The sequence below is a fragment of the Rhagoletis zephyria genome, unplaced genomic scaffold (genome assembly GCF_001687245.7).
Source record: "Rhagoletis zephyria isolate East Lansing unplaced genomic scaffold, Rhagoletis_zephyria_1.1 Rzeph_scaffold_01394, whole genome shotgun sequence".
NCBI classification, from domain to species: Eukaryota; Metazoa; Arthropoda; class Insecta; order Diptera; family Tephritidae; genus Rhagoletis; species Rhagoletis zephyria.
The window spans coordinates 54,516-71,625 of NW_016158478.1; the positions used below are offsets into that span (position 1 = coordinate 54,516).

General features: G+C 36.6%; 1 protein-coding gene and 1 long non-coding RNA gene across 2 annotated transcripts; one reads left to right on the top strand and one right to left on the bottom strand.

The window, feature by feature from the left end:
- The first annotated feature begins 2,201 nt into the window (after positions 1–2,201).
- On the top strand, positions 2,202–7,650 carry LOC108363842 (uncharacterized). Its single transcript, XR_001847665.1, has 3 exons — positions 2,202–2,211; positions 6,302–6,309; positions 7,539–7,650. It is a non-coding gene; the product is annotated as an uncharacterized LOC108363842 (long non-coding RNA).
- Positions 7,651–14,844: 7,194 nt separating this feature from the next.
- LOC108363841 (uncharacterized) lies at positions 14,845–15,537 on the bottom strand. The gene has a single exon (XM_017617348.1). The coding sequence runs from the start codon at positions 15,535–15,537 to the stop codon at positions 14,845–14,847; it is 693 nt and encodes a 230-aa protein (XP_017472837.1).
- Between the last annotated feature and the right edge of the window lie 1,573 nt (positions 15,538–17,110).

Consider the following 17,110-nt stretch of genomic DNA (forward strand, 5'->3'; position numbering starts at 1 on the left):
AAAATTGTATTACCCTTTAAAGTTTGTCGCATACGTTATTGTAAGTACGATAATTTCAATCAAATACATCAAAACCAATGTTAATTGTAAATTTTCCATTTAAATTACTTAGAATAGTTGGTNTTTCCATGAAAATGTAAACCGAAAATGCAAGCAAATGAATTCAAACGGCTTTATAACTTTAAATTTCGTATTCAGATGGCGGAAAAAGGTTTTGAAAACGCGAAACGGTGGAGAGAAGAACTGAAAAAATTTAATTTAGAATGTGTTACTAGTAAAAATATTGTATGGGGGAAAAATCTGTCGCGTACGTTATGTCGCGTACGTTATTATAATTTTTTTTAATAAAAACTAACCAGAGATAATTTCTATCAAAAAATTGAAGGATTGTAAAGGTACATTATTGAGCTTAGTTTAGGAATTTTTAAAGAAAAGAAAAACTCTCATGATTCGCAGACTTTCGCAAATATGTATATGTGCCTTAAAACCACTTCTTTTTTTGTCGCGTACGTTATCACCTGGTTTTGAACGGATATTTTCCACACCAAAGTTTCGAGGCTGCTAATTTTTTTCTCAAACATAGTACCCTTTGGTTGCAACATAACCGTAATCTTTTTTTTCTGTAACTTCTATTTTTGATAGATTTACGTTACTCTATAAGCGTACGAATGTCGCGTACGGCTGTATGGAAACACCCATATGTGTTAGCGCCAATCTATTATTATTATTACTATTATAAAAAACGGGCTGTTTTTTTTCAAGGAATGAAACCGGTTCAAAATAACGTTCCGGTTTGGGTTTCGGTTTTGCCAAGTGTTTCGGTTTCGGTTTTGGTTTCGTTCTTCAAAATTTATTTCGGTTTTGGTTTCGGTTTCGTTCCGGTTTCGGTTTTTCACAAATTTTGTTGATATTTTTTAAATCACAATGTCTTAAACGTTGAGGAAAGAAAATCGAAAATTACAGTTCACTGATAATATCAACACTAGGTTCTTTCCCTAACAATCCGGACCGGANATTTTTGCGAAAAGTTACCTTGCCATACTTATTTACTACTTAACAAGAATTTTAGCAAAATGTTGCTGATTTTGGTTAAATAAATCATTTATTTCAAAGAAATTTTTATTTATTATTTTTGTAAATTTCTGGAAACCGATTGAAACCTGTGATTGAAATGGTTTCGGTATCGTTCCTTTTCAGGTCAAGATAACGGTTACGGTTTCGGTTTCGGTTTTGAAAAACGAAACGGTTTTAAACGGTTACGGTTTCGGTTTGGGTTTCGGTTTCATTCCTTGGTTTTTTTTTTTAAATAACAATATTCTGATCCGATTCGGCTGGCAGCTAAGACTTTGAAAACAGATATTTGTTCAAAATTTTCATTCCTGGAAAATAATAGTTTATTTTGCATATCCACCTATTTACATCGCTATAAGGACACATTTTTTAAACCAGTCGCAGAAGAAAGTATTAAAAATGAATTACAAAAACTAAAATCGAAAATCGCTGATGAAGTTACAGATTCCCCAAATTCTGAAACAGCCAAAGAAATGAGAATGAAGAACTATTTTTAAAAAGCTTTAGAAAAACCTGACACATCTGGTTTGGCTTGTAAGCGCTGTTTAAACAACGATCCCGCCATTATGCTAGATTCTTATTGTTTCTGGAAAATACTTGACATCCGCATTCGCATCCGCATCCGCGGATGTTAGCTGTTAGACATCCGCATTCATACCATTAGAATTCATTGTAAACTGGTTTGAGATCGTTAATATAAAAATGATTTTATACATACACTTGTGATCAGCTGATTAAGTCATCAATATTTTGATCGATTTTGGCTTTTTCTCTTTTGTTTATTTAATGTTTATTATTTTTCCATAAAAGCCAAACTCATTATATAACAAACAAAATATAAACCCATATTTGAAATTTTGTGCAAAAATTATATAAAATCTGCAAAGTTTCAGCTATATTTTCAACTTTTTATTCAGATTTTTTTTTTTTGAGTATGCTGTTTGATAGCCCATTAAATTTCAGGGCAATAATGTGCAAGTTTAAAGGGGCAACATAATCGCGTTGATTTTTAATAATCTTTTTTCCTTGTAGACATTTAATTAGGGGGTGGGTTGTCGAAAATGCTAAATGCTAAGAAGGAGCATAGCAATATTTCAGCCTTTTTTACGTTCATTACATTTTCAATGAAGTCTTAAAAAAGTCGCCTACTTTTTTCTGACTTTTTATGCTTATGCAAAACACAAAGTTTGTAAAGATTTATTAAGAAAATAATTCAAAACCAGTTCTACTTATAAGATTTAGTAACAGAGAAAAATTACTGGGAAGTTAAAAAACGTCATTTTTTACACAAAAAACGTCCAAACTTCAACAGGATAAGAAGAATAAAAGACGTCCAAATGACGTTAAAAACGTCAACCTGGCAAAGCTGCTGGTAACCTTAATAATGAAAAATTGGATTATGTGAGACACTTATTTGAATCCTCGTCTGTCGAGGTGATTTGTGTCCCTGAGACCTGGTTCGATGCAGAACTTCCTGATAGTTTTCATTCCATTCTAAATTACAATATATATCGAAGATCGCGTGGGTAAAAGAGGCGGCGGGGTAGCTTTGATAGAGTAAAAATTTGCATATTTTATGTACTTATTATCTACGGTAGTCAGTACATGCTTCAGCCTAATAAAGTCAGTCTGTGAAAACAAAATATAATATAACAAAATATAATATAACAAAATATAGAGCTCAAGAACGTCGGTTGTTTTATTCGCAAACGTTACTTCCAAAATAATTCGGATTTAGAAAAATTGTGAAACTTGTATTTTTCTTTTATCGTTATGAAGCATAAACGGATAATTGCACAAGAAAAACTCGACCCTCGAAAAAATGGTGGCCCACTTCACAAATTTTTACTCTATAGTAAATTATTTTTAAATGCTAAAATTGTAAGTTGCTTGTCTACGTCTGAAGTTGAGTATTTGTCTGTTTAACTGTCTGATGCCAACAATAAAGTACTAGTGTCGTGTGTGTATAATTTCAATTTTTTGACGACATCTCTCAACGTCTTTTTGACTATGACCATTACGTTATCTGTGGCGATTTTAATGTTAATTTGCTTAAGCATGATTCCTTATCAGCTAGGTTTCTTGACTGTGTTGCATCTACTGGTATGTCCGCAGTTAGCAATGTTGTGCCTACGAGATTTTCTTGTAATAATCGTCCTAGTTTATTAGATGTGTTTATTGTCCCCGAATCAACGGGTGTTCGTCTGTTTGGTCAAATCTCTTTTAGTTCTGACCATGACCTTATTTTTTGCAAGTTTGATTTGAAATTAACATATGTAGTGGATGCAACAACACAATTCTCTTTTCGTGATTATAAGTCAATTGATTATGACACTTTGTTCACAGAACTAAATAACTTCCATTGAAATCATTGTTGTAATCTGGAAACTGCTACTGAGAAACTTGGCTTTTTGCAGAATAATATCTTATAATTTTTTAATAAATCTGTGGCTCTTCGCCAGTTCACAGATCCTGCTCTTGTCCGTTGTTTAGTCAAGAAGTGAATTCGGCTATTAAAAAACGCAACATTTTGTACGGAATATGGAAAAGAAAGCCATTCGATGAAACCTGGAATGCTTATAGAATTGCTCGCAATAAGGCGTCTATTTCGGTCCACCAAGCAAAGATAACATACTTTAGCACAAAGCTAAATTCCCGCTTGCCTGCCAAGCAGTTGTGGTCAAAGTTGAAACGGTTGGGTATGCGCTCGGGCTCTGAGGCTCCATGCCAACTCGATGCCGATTTCCTAAATGAGTTATTTGGATCCAAAAACTGTCCATCGGATATTGGTGCATTGGTTCCAAGGAGCATACCTGTTAAGTCTTACTTGGCAGAACAATTTAAATTCAATTCTGCCTTTGAGGACGAGGTAAGTGCGTTCTTCACAAAAAAAAAACAAATGCCGTGGGTGCAGATGAGCTCCCTATTAAATTCATCAACATTATTTTACCATATACATACATTGAGTAGTTTTACGCACACAACTAACACTGTACCGCAAAATCAACTTTTTTTTCTGGGTATTCACCAAACCAACTTTTTTTAAGAGATTCGAGTTATAAGTAAAAAACTAAGTTTCCCGTTTTTCGAAGTTAGCCTCCGAAATCGAGATATGGGCCTTCGAAGTTCGAAATAGGACCTTTGGTAAAAAATTGTATTTAATTATTGCATATAAATAACTAAAAACCTTAAAATACAGACTTAGGCCTCCCTTTGCTCTTATTTAAATGGTATATAACTTTGTTGTGCAAACTTATATTACAGGTGCTATAAAGGGTCAAAGTTCAGGTCTTCGAAAAATTAAAGTCCTTATATTTCAAACAATTTTGAGCTGATTTTTAAAAAAATTTAATCGTTGTAAAGGCGATCAAACCCCCTTTCTTTCGATATGCATATTTGTATACTTCGTATATTAAAAACTTTAGAAAAAACACATTTAAATGAACAAATACCTTTTTTATAAAAACAAATACTTTAAACAAAAAATTACTAACCGATTTTTAAAATCGTTAGTAACAGTGGATCGTTGTAACGACGATTACAGACCCTTTCTTCTGATATGCATATTTGTATACTTCGTATATAAAAATTTGAGCAAAAACACATTTAAAGGAAAAAACACATTTTTATAAAAAAAAATATTTTAAACAAAAAAAGTACTAACCAATTTTTAAAGGGTTGATATCGATGTGAAGGCGCTTAAACTCCCTTTCTCCGGATGTGCATATGTGTATAATTCGTATATAAAAATAAAAAAATACACATTTAATTAAAGCATATGTATCTTTTTTATAAAAAAAAAAAAAATTTTAACAAAAAAATACTAACCGACTTTTAAAAAATTGGTATCGTTGTAAAGGTGTTTAAACTTCTTTCTTCTGAAATGCATATTTGTATACTTCGTATATAAAAATTTTAGAAAAAACACATTTAAAGGAAAAATACCCCTTTTTTTATAAAAAAAAATATTCTAAACAAAAAAATATTAAAAGGAAAAAATACCAATTTTTTTTTAATAAAAAATATCTTAAACCAAAAAATTACAATAAGTAATACAATTGAATACTTTATTTAAATTAAACAGAAATTTATCTTTAATTTTTATATATAATCTGTTATGTAAAAAATCAAAAATCATGGTGTTTTTATATTTTTATATGCCTTAGACTTCTGTTGCATATATTTTTGCTTTATTTTTAACAGGACTGTGGGTGAACAAGAACAAATTAACGCTTAAGACTATACTAATTATTTGTTTTATTTAAATACGTTATTTAATTGTATTACTAATTAGTAATTTGTTTGTTAAATTTTCTTATACGAAGTGTTTTAGTGTTTTTCTCCAATTTTTATATACGAAGTATGCACATTCGACGAAAGGAGGTTTTATCGCCTCAACAACGATGCCAAGTTTTCAAAAGTCGGTGGGTAATTTTTTTGTTTAAAATATTTTTTGATAAAAAAAAGTAATTTTTTACTTTTAAGTTTTTTTCTCAAATTTTCATTCACGAGGTATACAAATATGGACATCAGAAGAAAGGGGGTTTAATCGCCTTTACAACGATACCAATTTTTTAAAAATTGGTTAGTAGTTTTTTTGCTTAAAATATTTTTTTTTTAAATGAAAAAAGGAATTTTTTCCTTTAAATGTGTTTTTTCCCCAAATTTTTATATACGAAATATGCAAATATGCATATCAAAAGAAAGAAGGTTAAATCACCTTTACAACGATACGAATCTTTTAAAAATCAGTTCAAAATTTTCTGAAAAATTAAGTTTTTAATTTTGAAGATCTGACCTTTGATCCGTTATAGGACCTGTAATATAAGTTTTCACAAAAAAAGTTATATACCATATAAATAAGAGAGAAAGGCGGACCACGCCTGTATTTTTACTTTCATCGCTTTTTACATGGAATAATTAAAAATAATTTTTTACCAATTTCGAACGTCGAAGGCCCATATCTCGATTACGGAAGCTAACTTCGAAAAACGGGGAACTTCGTTTTTTTTTACTTGTGACTCAGTCTCTTAAAAAAAGTTGGTTTGGTCCAATACCCAGCCGAGTGCTGTACAGTGTAATCACTGCTTTACTACCTCATCTTTCCCTGCCGCATGGAGAGTAGCCACTGTTACACCTATAGCTAAAAAACCGGGTGCCTCTTCCCCGTGTCATTTTAGGCCTATAAGCATTTTACCGGGACTTTCCAAAGTATTCGAAAGGCTTGTAGCTTAACAGGTTATGGATTTTATTGAGACGAATAAGCAGCTGAGTCGACTTCAATCTGGTTTCAGGTCCTATTATAGTTGTTCAACATTGATTGTAAAAGTGTTGGATGATATTCGTTAACCCTTCGATCAAGGTCACCTTACCTTGCTCTGCCTACTCGATTTTTCTAAAGCCTTCGATTCAGTTAATCACACATTGTTGTGTAATAAGTTAGCTAACTATTTTGGTTTTAGTGAAAGCGCAGTAAGGCTGCTTAAATATTACTTAAGTAATAGAATTCAAAAAGTTAAGTCTGGTAATAAGCTCTCTGAACTCGCCTTACTAATTTTATCAAGGATATATTTACGAGATGCTCAAATGCCCATGTACATGAGTATGCAGATGACGTACAACTACTGTGACCATATTTATGAAAGCCGAATACAGGACAAAAAATAATTTGGAAAGTTTTTTCCACACTGTTTTCCCTGATACAGCATCCTTATAGTAACATCAAATATTTGTAGGATAATTTTGTCGAGATTTTTACCCCGTAAAATTTGTTAAATTTTAGTATAATAAAGTGCTTTTTTAAGTCGTAAGGCTAAAGTATGTATGTTCGACCTTTTTTTTTTGAAAGAGAAGCAAATGAGTAGCACTTCCCACTCGCACTTTATTATACTCAATTTTAATGAGTTACAAAACTGCAAACAAAATTTTTTTCTAATTAAAAAGTTTGAAATTTTGGTGAAACATTGCACAATTAGTTTTTATAGTTTTTACACAAAGTTGGAATTTGGTATATTATGGTTTGTTAGGAAAAAAGTAAATAAGAGAAGAGAGAAGAATCACGATTTTAGAATTACTTCGCAATCTGTTCCTTCAGGCACTAAGAAAAAGTTGGTTCAGAGTTTAATAGTTCCACTTGTTACGTATTCTGAGGTAGTTTATAGCAATTAGGGTGAGAATCTCCCTAATCACAATTTCGACGTCGCTTTTAATTTTGCCACGAGATACGTATACGGTAGAAGAAGTTTGACCATCTGTCTTTGTTGAGAAACTCGATACTTGGTTGCGACATACAAAATTTCTTAAATTCCAGGAACTGCATCTTTTTTTTAAGCTTATTACTCATGCGAAACCGGAATACCTATATGTATGAAAAACTCATATTTTCTAAATGCTCTCGCTCTCTAACTCTAATTTTGCCCAAGTTCAATTCCTTATGCTCATCCCGACTGTCGTTAACGCTGTTACAGCCGCACTCAGAGTCGCTAAATGATTACTTAAGGAGTCCCTCAGTAAAGATTTGAAAAACTTCCCTCTCAGAGTCAGTTAATGATTCGTTAACGGCATTTAATGAACATTAAAGTTAAGTAAACAAAAACCTTTACTTAACTTTTTGACGAAGAATTTTGAAATTTTTTGTTTGTTTTCAATAATTTTCAATTTCGCAATGGCCCAGTGAGCAGAGCACTTGCGTGCCATTCAAGAGATCCGAGTTCAATCCTCGGCAACGAATTTTTTTAAATACAATTTTTTTAAGTTGTATTGCTTAAAAAATTCATATTTTGTATTTTATTTAACGTTTGGATATTTTTTTGATTCTCCTTTCACTTTCTTCACGTTTCTCAAATTTTTAGTTTTTCCAGTTTTAAAAAAAGAATTTGTTTCATTTCGTTTAGTTTTTAGAAAACTTATTGCTAAACGATAAATAATAATAACACTATTGGCACATTTTTCAATTAGTTATTCGAAATACAGAAAAGGGCTTTCAATTTAGTTGCCGAAATATAAAGACTTTTGTCTCTCGAAAGACTGAGGTGAGTCTAAAGACAGATGCCAGAATTGGCCTGTTATTGGTCTTGTTTGTCTTTTAGCAAACAATTTAATTTAATTAAAAAATAATTTTCTCTTTTTAAAACAATAAAATCTATAAATCAAAAGAAAATTAGATCAAAAAAGCAAAAAAATTCAATAAATATTGTTTATAAAAATTAAACAAGCCATTGCGTCTATTGAGCCAGTGCGCGCAAAACGATATAAATATTTATTTTTATATTTTATTTCAAACTGAACGAAAAAAGTGAGTGATGCCACAAAAATGAAGGGCCGCAACTGGGGCCATACTTAAATTTTTTATTTAATAATTTTTAACTCTGAGAGGAAACATTAATTAACAGATTTAACGATCATTAGTTAAGTGCCCATTAGAGCTAATTTAAGGAACGTTTCTGAGTGCGGCTGTTAGACTTTGGAACTCCCTTCCTCAATCGCTAAGGAAGTCATTGTCTAGAGCAGAGGTTCCCAAACTTTTTTTCTCGTAGACCCCTTTCAAAACATTACTGGTTTCGGTGGACCCCCTGCAGCTACATTTCTAACATATTCCCAGAGCTCGTAAAAAAATGTGAAAATTAGATCTAACGATGTAAATTTGTTCCAAAACTAAATTCGGAGTGGCTAAATAAAAATAAAAAAAATGATTTTTTGATCACACACTTTCCAGTTTAATAAACAGAGCTCGTAAAGCCATCAAAGTACTCTCGTGCTCGGAGGAGTTATATTTTTTAAGAACACTGCGAGCGCTAGCGTTATTTACATTCTCTTCTCCATAAACTCCTCACATGTTCGGCTCACTCATGAATTTGCATGTGACGTATTTGCAAAATAGTTTATTTGTGTTGATGGCATAATTTTTATTTTTATCACAAAACATACAAAAAGTATGTATATGTATACAGTCCACAACTCTGTCAAATGTATGATAAGCAAAGCAATAGAATTTCTCTGCGATCTTGTTGCCTGACTACGAAGATTGCTGCTATGAATATAAAATCACATAAATTGTAATACTTAAGTACAGGCAAAAATGTACAGAACTGAAATAAGAGATCAATGCGTTTATCTCTTGTAGACAAATATACGTACATACAGAGAAATTATAATACAGTTTACTAGAAGATCAGTAAAACAATGCATTTTTGCTACGATCTTTTTGCTTAGGTACATTCATGCATAAGCATAATACAGACATACAGTTGTCTGATCCTTGTGTTTACAAAGGAATAAACTAAACAAAGAAAACACGTTAAGTGCATATGCAGTAAAACATAACGAGCTCCCACATAAATATGTACATTAAAGTGGTCCAAAAATGTATGTAAAAAAATAAGGTCGGATTTTTAATGCCGCCACCCCCTAGGATTGTTATATACCGAAAAAATATACCCATATTTTTTTATTTTGAAATAAAAAAATATTTAGGGAGTGCTCAAAGCGCTCAAAGTTTTCCATGTTTTTTATATGGAGAAAAAACAATTTTTCGCAGAAATGGTATAAAGCTCTTGAAAATCAATATTTTTCGATTTTTCAATATGGTTCTCTTCAGGAGACTTCCAGTATTAATATCCAACTGTTTATTTAACCATTTTTTATGATTAAAGATTTTTTATTGGTCCCCCATTGCATTTTCTAAGGGCTTTGGAGGACCTATAAAATATAGTTACCATGAAAAAATTGTTAAAGAAACAATTGAGTATTATTACTGGGAATCTCCTGAAGATAAGTAAAGTTTTCCGATCGAAAAATATTGATTTTCAAGAATTCTACACTATTTCTACGAAAACATGTTTTTTTCTCCATATAAAATACATGGAAAACTTTGAGCGCTTTGAGCACTCCCTAAATCATTTATAAACTCGTGCAAAATGGTTTGTCTCGTTTCTAACTCGGTTGCCATTTTTAACTCAACTAGAAATCAAATTCAAATGAAATTTCTTCTACGTCCAACTAAGGTCATGGTCAGCTTATGGTGTTTGAATTTCAAAATATTGAAATCTTTTTTGGTAAGTTATAAGCTTCCCAAAGTGTCGCAGCTTTGGTGTGTTCACCCTTTATATGTATAATAAAAATAGGGGGTTTATACCTTTACTATTTCCGCGAATTATTAAAACAGTCTGGTTTTATCTGTGGCTACAAAGAGGGATGAGATGAGTTTACTGTGTATTTCTGTCTGCGCAGTCTGCGCATGGGTCCGCTTGTATTCCCTAATTGTATATGTATGGAAGTAATAGTTCAACTCAAAAATGTTTATGTAATGTATATTTCGGCAATCTTTCTCGGAGATTGAGCTAAATATTATGCAATAGCAGTATAAATATTACCTTTCGATAATAATCTTCGGCGCTAGATGCACTATAATTAGCCCGACAATTTTATCTATCTGCTCTCCGAGGAAGGACAATGTCCAAATAGTATAATTCCTTAGCGATATCGGTAACTAACGAGGAAAACGCTTTTTCTACGCATTTTGCTGTTATCCCCCTACGAATTTCTGGTTACACAGTTTAATGTGAAATTTTCTACATTCACCGCGGAAATAGACAAAAAGTTGTATCAAAAAGTTTGATTCGACATGCATACATATAGTTCTTAGCATAACTTTATACACTCACACTCAAGATTTCACCATTTATTTTAAAAAATTTTTATTTAAATTATTGGTTTTTAAAGGTACAGCATATTTTTAACAGAAACCATATAAATCCAAGTTTCAATCTTTGTGCAAAATTAAAGAAGAAATCAACAAACTTTGTAAAAATTTCGAGCTTTGTAATTCGATTTTTTAGAAACATTTTGAGTATGCAGTTTCGTAGCCCAATTTCAAGTACCATTAATTTTTGGGAATTTTTTTCGTCGAAGGTGTTGCTCATTTTCTCCATATAACAAAACAATCGTCAAAAATGTTTTGTATGGAATAAAATAGAATAATAATAATAGAATAAAATAAAATAAAAAAAATCCAAAAATCAGTTACTTTAAACTTGCAGTAAAATTGAATGGGCTAAAAACTGCTTACTCAAAATATTTCTTAAAAATCGAATTAAAAAGTTCGAAGTTTTTACGAAAGTTTGTTGACTTTTTAAAAGGGATGATTATTGAAGATAAGCTAAGTTGGCTTTGGGACAATCTTGACCACCTTATATATAGAAATGTTAAGCCCGTCTTTTGCTTTAAAACGTCGTTAAGATGAAGTCTCTACGATGCGCAGAACCCGCGATATAACGATTTGTAGTACAAGATTAGTCAGAATCACGAAAAAATTCAAACTTTGACAGATCATATCTCCGAAGAAAAAAACTTAAAAAAAATTCCTCGAACACGTGTTAGCTTATTTCATGTATAGAACCCATAAAAAAAAATTTAAGCCAATCGAAAGAGTGACACCAAATTTGGTGTCCGGTATGAAAAAGAATGCCTCATACAAACATTTAAGCAAGGTGATTGTATTAATTATATTATTTGAATTATAAGCGTAACCGTGGCTTTCGGAATGGACGGGATCCCGAGCAGCCCGAATGTTGGGTACTGGTTAGGTGGGCGGTCCGAAAGGACGAGTTCCAGAGCCGCGCTTCCTATACCGTTGATGTGGACTTTATTCCCAGTCGCATCTACGCTTCAGGCTATAAAGTAATTTGTGATCAGTCGGTAAGTACTAGTTTCCGAGCCAGTCTAACTTTAGAAATTGGTGTTATACAGGCGGTCTGAAAGGATGAGATCCAGAGCCGCACTGTAAAGCGAATGGAAAGGACTAGTTTCCACGCCGACCCTCTCCACTGTTCTTTACGCGCTGTGGGCCGGATGGAAAGGACTAGTTTCCATGCCCACCGTCTCCACTGCTCTCTACTGGATCAAGCAGCAATCCTTTAAAACAAAGTTTTCATCATTTCATTCTATACATACATTTTGCAGTGGGTGTTGCGGCAGATTCCTTTCAGCGAATGTTTCCCATAGGTTGCGGTGATAAACCCATCCAATTAAACGAACGTTTAATTATTTAACTCAATGTATTTAATATTAATAATGTACAAAAGGCGATTTAATTCACGGCAAGGAAAGCGATAGCGAAAACGAGACGTTGCAAAAAACGAATGATCGCAAAATCTTAGCAGAAAAACAAATATCAAAACAAAAAAAAAGGCGGAAATTAACTTGACAGCTCATATTAACCCTTAGGCAAGAACGCAAGCTTAACCTTTATGCATGTGCATGTATTAACACACATAACTAATACGCGTGCATATCTGAATCCAACATACCGCCTCCCTTGAACTATCTTGATATGTTTCATTCAGAATTTACAAAAATTAAAATGATATCTACAATAACAATTTCGATTAGCATCGACAAACTAGATCTTATAAAGTTTCGTCACAAAATATATCTCCTTTCGTTGGTAGAATGTAAAGTTTCACTATCGGCCTGGCCAATTCTCCATTCGGCGTTTTTAATGTTACTACTCGTACACGTCCATCAGCGCCAGGATGGCTTAGGCTCACTAAAGATGAAGACACAATCACCTTCTTGTACGTTGCGGGAATGCCGCAGCCACTTGGTGCGACGCTGCAAATTAACGAGGTACTCATCTCGCCAACGGCGCCAGAAATGCTGCCTCATAGCAGAAATCGCCTTCCATCGCTGATGTAGACTTCCACAGAGCCCTTGACCTTCAGGCTCTGGGATCGATTTCAGCGGTTCGCCAATGATGAAGTGTCCAGGCGTTAGTACCTCTAAGTCGTCTACATTTGCGGAGTTGTCGCATAGCGGGCGGGAGTTCACACAGGCTTCTACTTCAGTCAACAGCGTGCTAAACTCTTCAAATGACAGCAAAGACTCACCCAAAACGCGTTTCAAGTGGTATTTTATGCGCTTGATTCCAATTTCCCCAATAGCCTCCCATGTGAGGTGCGCTAGGAGGGTTGAATCGCCATTCGATATTGGAGTGAGCGAAAAAGCAGCAAAGCCTGCTACCTGCCATGCAACGTTGGAAGCTGTTACGAAGCTCCCTTTCAGCGCCAACGAAATTGGTGCCATTATCAGAGAACATGACTTTACAGTGTCCTCTGCGGTTAACGAACCGTTTGAACGCGTTTAGAAAAGCTGATGCTGACAGGTCTCCCACGAATTCCAAGTGCATGGCGCCGGTGCACATGCAAACGAATGAGCAGATGTATCCTTTGGTAGATTTTGCACCAGCGTAGACGACTGCGGTGCGGGTAAAACAGCGGGCGTACGTACTCCGAGCGGCGGGTAGATCTCCTATTGATTGTGTGGCGACATGACGATTCAGACATGTGCATTTTACGCACTTATGGTAAACGGTGCGAACCAGGCTCCGGGCGCCAACAACCCAATAACGGCGTTGCAACACAACCTGTATTATACGGGGTCCCACGTGCAATTTCAGTTTATGAATATCGGCTACTATTGCTTCGCCAGCGGAGAATTCTTAGGTAAAATAATAGGATGTTTCATATCAGGTGTAACTTCGCCTCCGATCCGTAGAACACCGTTTTCGTCGAGAAATGGATGCAAGCGCAAAATACTGCTGCGTAACGGAATAGACTTTTTTGCGCTGGAAAGATAAATCTCGTTAGAAAAAATAAAATGTTGTGTATACTTAATTAGACGGCTTTCAGCTTCGGATATCTCCTGACAACTTGGAGGACCACATCGTTTCCCAGCGGTGGATTGAATTCTCGTGCGCGCATTGTGGAGGAATCGTAGAACATACGCTATAATTCGACGCAGCTTTGAAAGCGAGGACCACTTCGTCATTATGGACCAATGACTGTCTGAGTCAGCGATGTGTACGCGAACCTTGCTTCGTACCCCCAACTCCGGTGAGTGCTGCTCTGACATACTTTTTTTCCAGCACTGTTCTGAACTCCTGGAAAGCTGGGACCAGCCCACCACAGCGGATGACCCACTAGTTCAGCTGGAGTTATGCCTCTTGAGGCACAATCTGCTGGATTCTCTTCAGATCGGACATGGTGCCAGCACTCAGGCGGTAGGACTTCTTGGACATCAGCAACACGGTTCGCAACAAACGTGACCCATCTGCTGGCATGCCCCTGCAACCATGCCAATGCAATGGTTGAATCCGTCCAAGCATACAGAGGGAAACGTAGATCGCTCCAACTATGCATCGCGCTTCGCACTAATTCAGAGGCGAGATGTGCTTCACACAGCCCGATACGCGGTAACGTTGTGGGTTTTATTGGTGCTACCTTGGATTTTGATAAGACTAGCGCAACAGTGACCTTGCCATCACTTTGAAGGGTGCGAGCGTACAAAACTGCAGCATAGGCGTGCTCCGATGCATCGGCGAAGACATGGAGCTCTGTAAACGATCCGACTGTTCCTAAGACGAGCCAGCGATTTACCTTTAACCTGGAAAGATGTTGCAGATCTGAGCGGTGTTGGATCCATTGCCTTGCAATTGTGTCAGGTACCGGATCATCCCAACCAACCTCAGCACGCCAAATGTCTTGAAACCACATTTTGGCTTTGATCGTTGGCGGAGCAAGCAATCCTTACGATCGAACAGAGTACTAGCGTCGGACAGGAAAGCTCTCTTAGTTAACCCTACAGGCAGGTTCTTGAGATTGACTGCTAACGTGAGGTAGTCTCCATCGGTGTTCCAGATGAGACCCAGTGCGTGAACGTCCTTACCGTCAGCTAAGTAGTGCGAAATATTCTTAGATGCGTTGGAGATGCTTTCGTTCAGTTAGACGCCCATTTACGAAGTTCGAAGCCCCCTTCGCTTAGGATCTCAGAAACATTCCTTTGCAACAATTTGAGCTCGTTATCGCACGATGCCCCAGTTAGCAGGTCATCCATATAAAAAGCCTTAAGGATGACGGCAACAGCTTTTTCACAACTTTTGAGCGAACACTTAGCAGTTTGTTGCAGTGATTTGACTGCCAACTGGGATGCAGCTGTCACTCCATACGTAACGCGTAACATTCGAAAATCTTGAATTGGTAATGACGGGTCACGACGCCAGACGATTCGTTGTAGGTCAACGTGCTTTGATGATACGCAAATCTGCCGGTACATCTTTGCTATATCCGCCGTTACAGCAAAGCGGTGCGTTCTGAAACGCATCAAAATTGAATATAAATCTGGCTGCAGTTGTGGCCCGACGAATAACACATCGTTGAGCGATTTCCCAGCAGTGGTTTTGGCGGAAGCGTTGAAAACGACCCTCAGCTTCGTGGTCACACTCGACTCCTTTATAATTTGGTGATGTTGCATATAATATGCCTGACTAGCTGCGGTGCATACGGGTTCCATATGATTCATAGCGATCAACTCCTCCATAAACTCATTGTAGCGTGAGCGTAAATCGGCATAACCTCTCAATGTGAAGCAAGCTGCGAACAGCAAAACTTCGGGACTCTCCCAAAGAAACATCAGGTTTCAGTGGCAACTCGACTATGAATCGACCATCAGAAGACCTTTGGTGTGTCGACTCGAAGTGCTCTTCACAAAAACGTTCTTCATGGGTGAGATGCGCCTTTCGCGGTGTTTCCTCTAGCTCCCACAATCTGGTGAGCGCACGATCCAGGAAAACATCACAGTGTAAAGACGGTAAACATGACGTTGGTGGACTAGAACCGTCAATACATCCGAACAGCGTCCAACCGAAGACCGTTCGCTGCGTCATTGGAGTGCCGGGTGGACCCTTGTGAAGTTCCGAGCATACGAGTCGGTCCATGACGTCCATTCCGACTAATATGTCTACTCTACCAGGCTTCATAAAGTGCGGATCGGCTAAGAATAACCCCTGAAGATGTTGCCATGCTGGGGCGTCAAAGGTCTGCGTCGGTAAGTAGCCTGTGATTCTCGGTAAGATCAGCGCATTAATAGAATAGCGTTGTTCTGAGCAGTAGGAGGAAAGAGAAAGTACTGTCTCACCTCTAGATCGGCCTCCTTGCGATGATCCAATCCCAGTGATGATCACCGTTGATGACGTCCTTGGTAGACCTAATCGTTGCACACACGCCTCCGTTACGAAAGAAGCGTGCGAACCTGAGTCGAATAGTAAACGAGTGTGTTGCCAACGACCGGCACAATCCTACCGTACCTTCACCAAAGCAGTAGCCAACAGCACGATCCTTTGCGTTGCGGGTAGCGGGTTAGGACTGGAATTTAGACACGAGGAAACGGTGCTCGTCGGGGAATCAATAGCGGCTGAAGGGGTTGCATTTTCAGTCGGAGCAGCGACGTCAACGACGAAGTGAGCGGGGGTGTTGACGACGGATGAGGACGCGCTGTTATGCAGTAGCGTGTGATGACGCTGGTGACAAATTCGGCATGCGGACGTACTATTGCAGCATGACATGTAATGTCCAGGGCTTAAGCAGTTTAAACAAGCCCTGGAGTCCTTGAGGAATTTTGACTTAGCGGCCGAATCCAATCGATGAAACTTATCGCAAGCATATATCTTGTGTGCTCCCTTACAATATGTGCAGCCTGTACTGTTCGGTTCTGGTGTCGCGTGGAATACTTTAGTAGACTTGCCGGCTTTGCTCGCTGTAATCGATTTGCTCGCTGATGTTAATGAGGCTGCCGATGAAAGCATGGTTAACGAACGGCACCTTATTTCCAAAAATGTTGTTAGCTGTTCAAAAGTCGGAGGATCATCCTTAAGGAGGGAAAGCTCCCACTGGTTCCTTGTGTCAAAAGCGAGTTTGTTCACTATTTCGTGAACCAGCCAATCGTCCCAAAATTCTACGGCGCGACCTAGTTGAGCTCGCGGATATGTTGCTGAAATGCATCAAGCACATTCTTAATAGCATCCGCAGTGTCACTTGGGGCTTTACGAATCTCAGCCATTGCTTTTAAATGCGCTTCCACGATGACTCGCATGATTTTTAAGCGGGAATTAAGCAGGTCCCATGCTTCCTTATAATTGGCGTCGCAGATCTCGAAGCCACTGATCATTTTCAATGCATCACCTTTCAAACAACTGCGTAGATAATGC

What these genes read in the sequence shown, in the direction of transcription:
- LOC108363841 (XM_017617348.1), bottom strand. Translation starts at nt 15,537, where the DNA reads ATGTTTCTTTGGGAGAGTCCCGAAGTTTTGCTGTTCGCAGCTTGCTTC.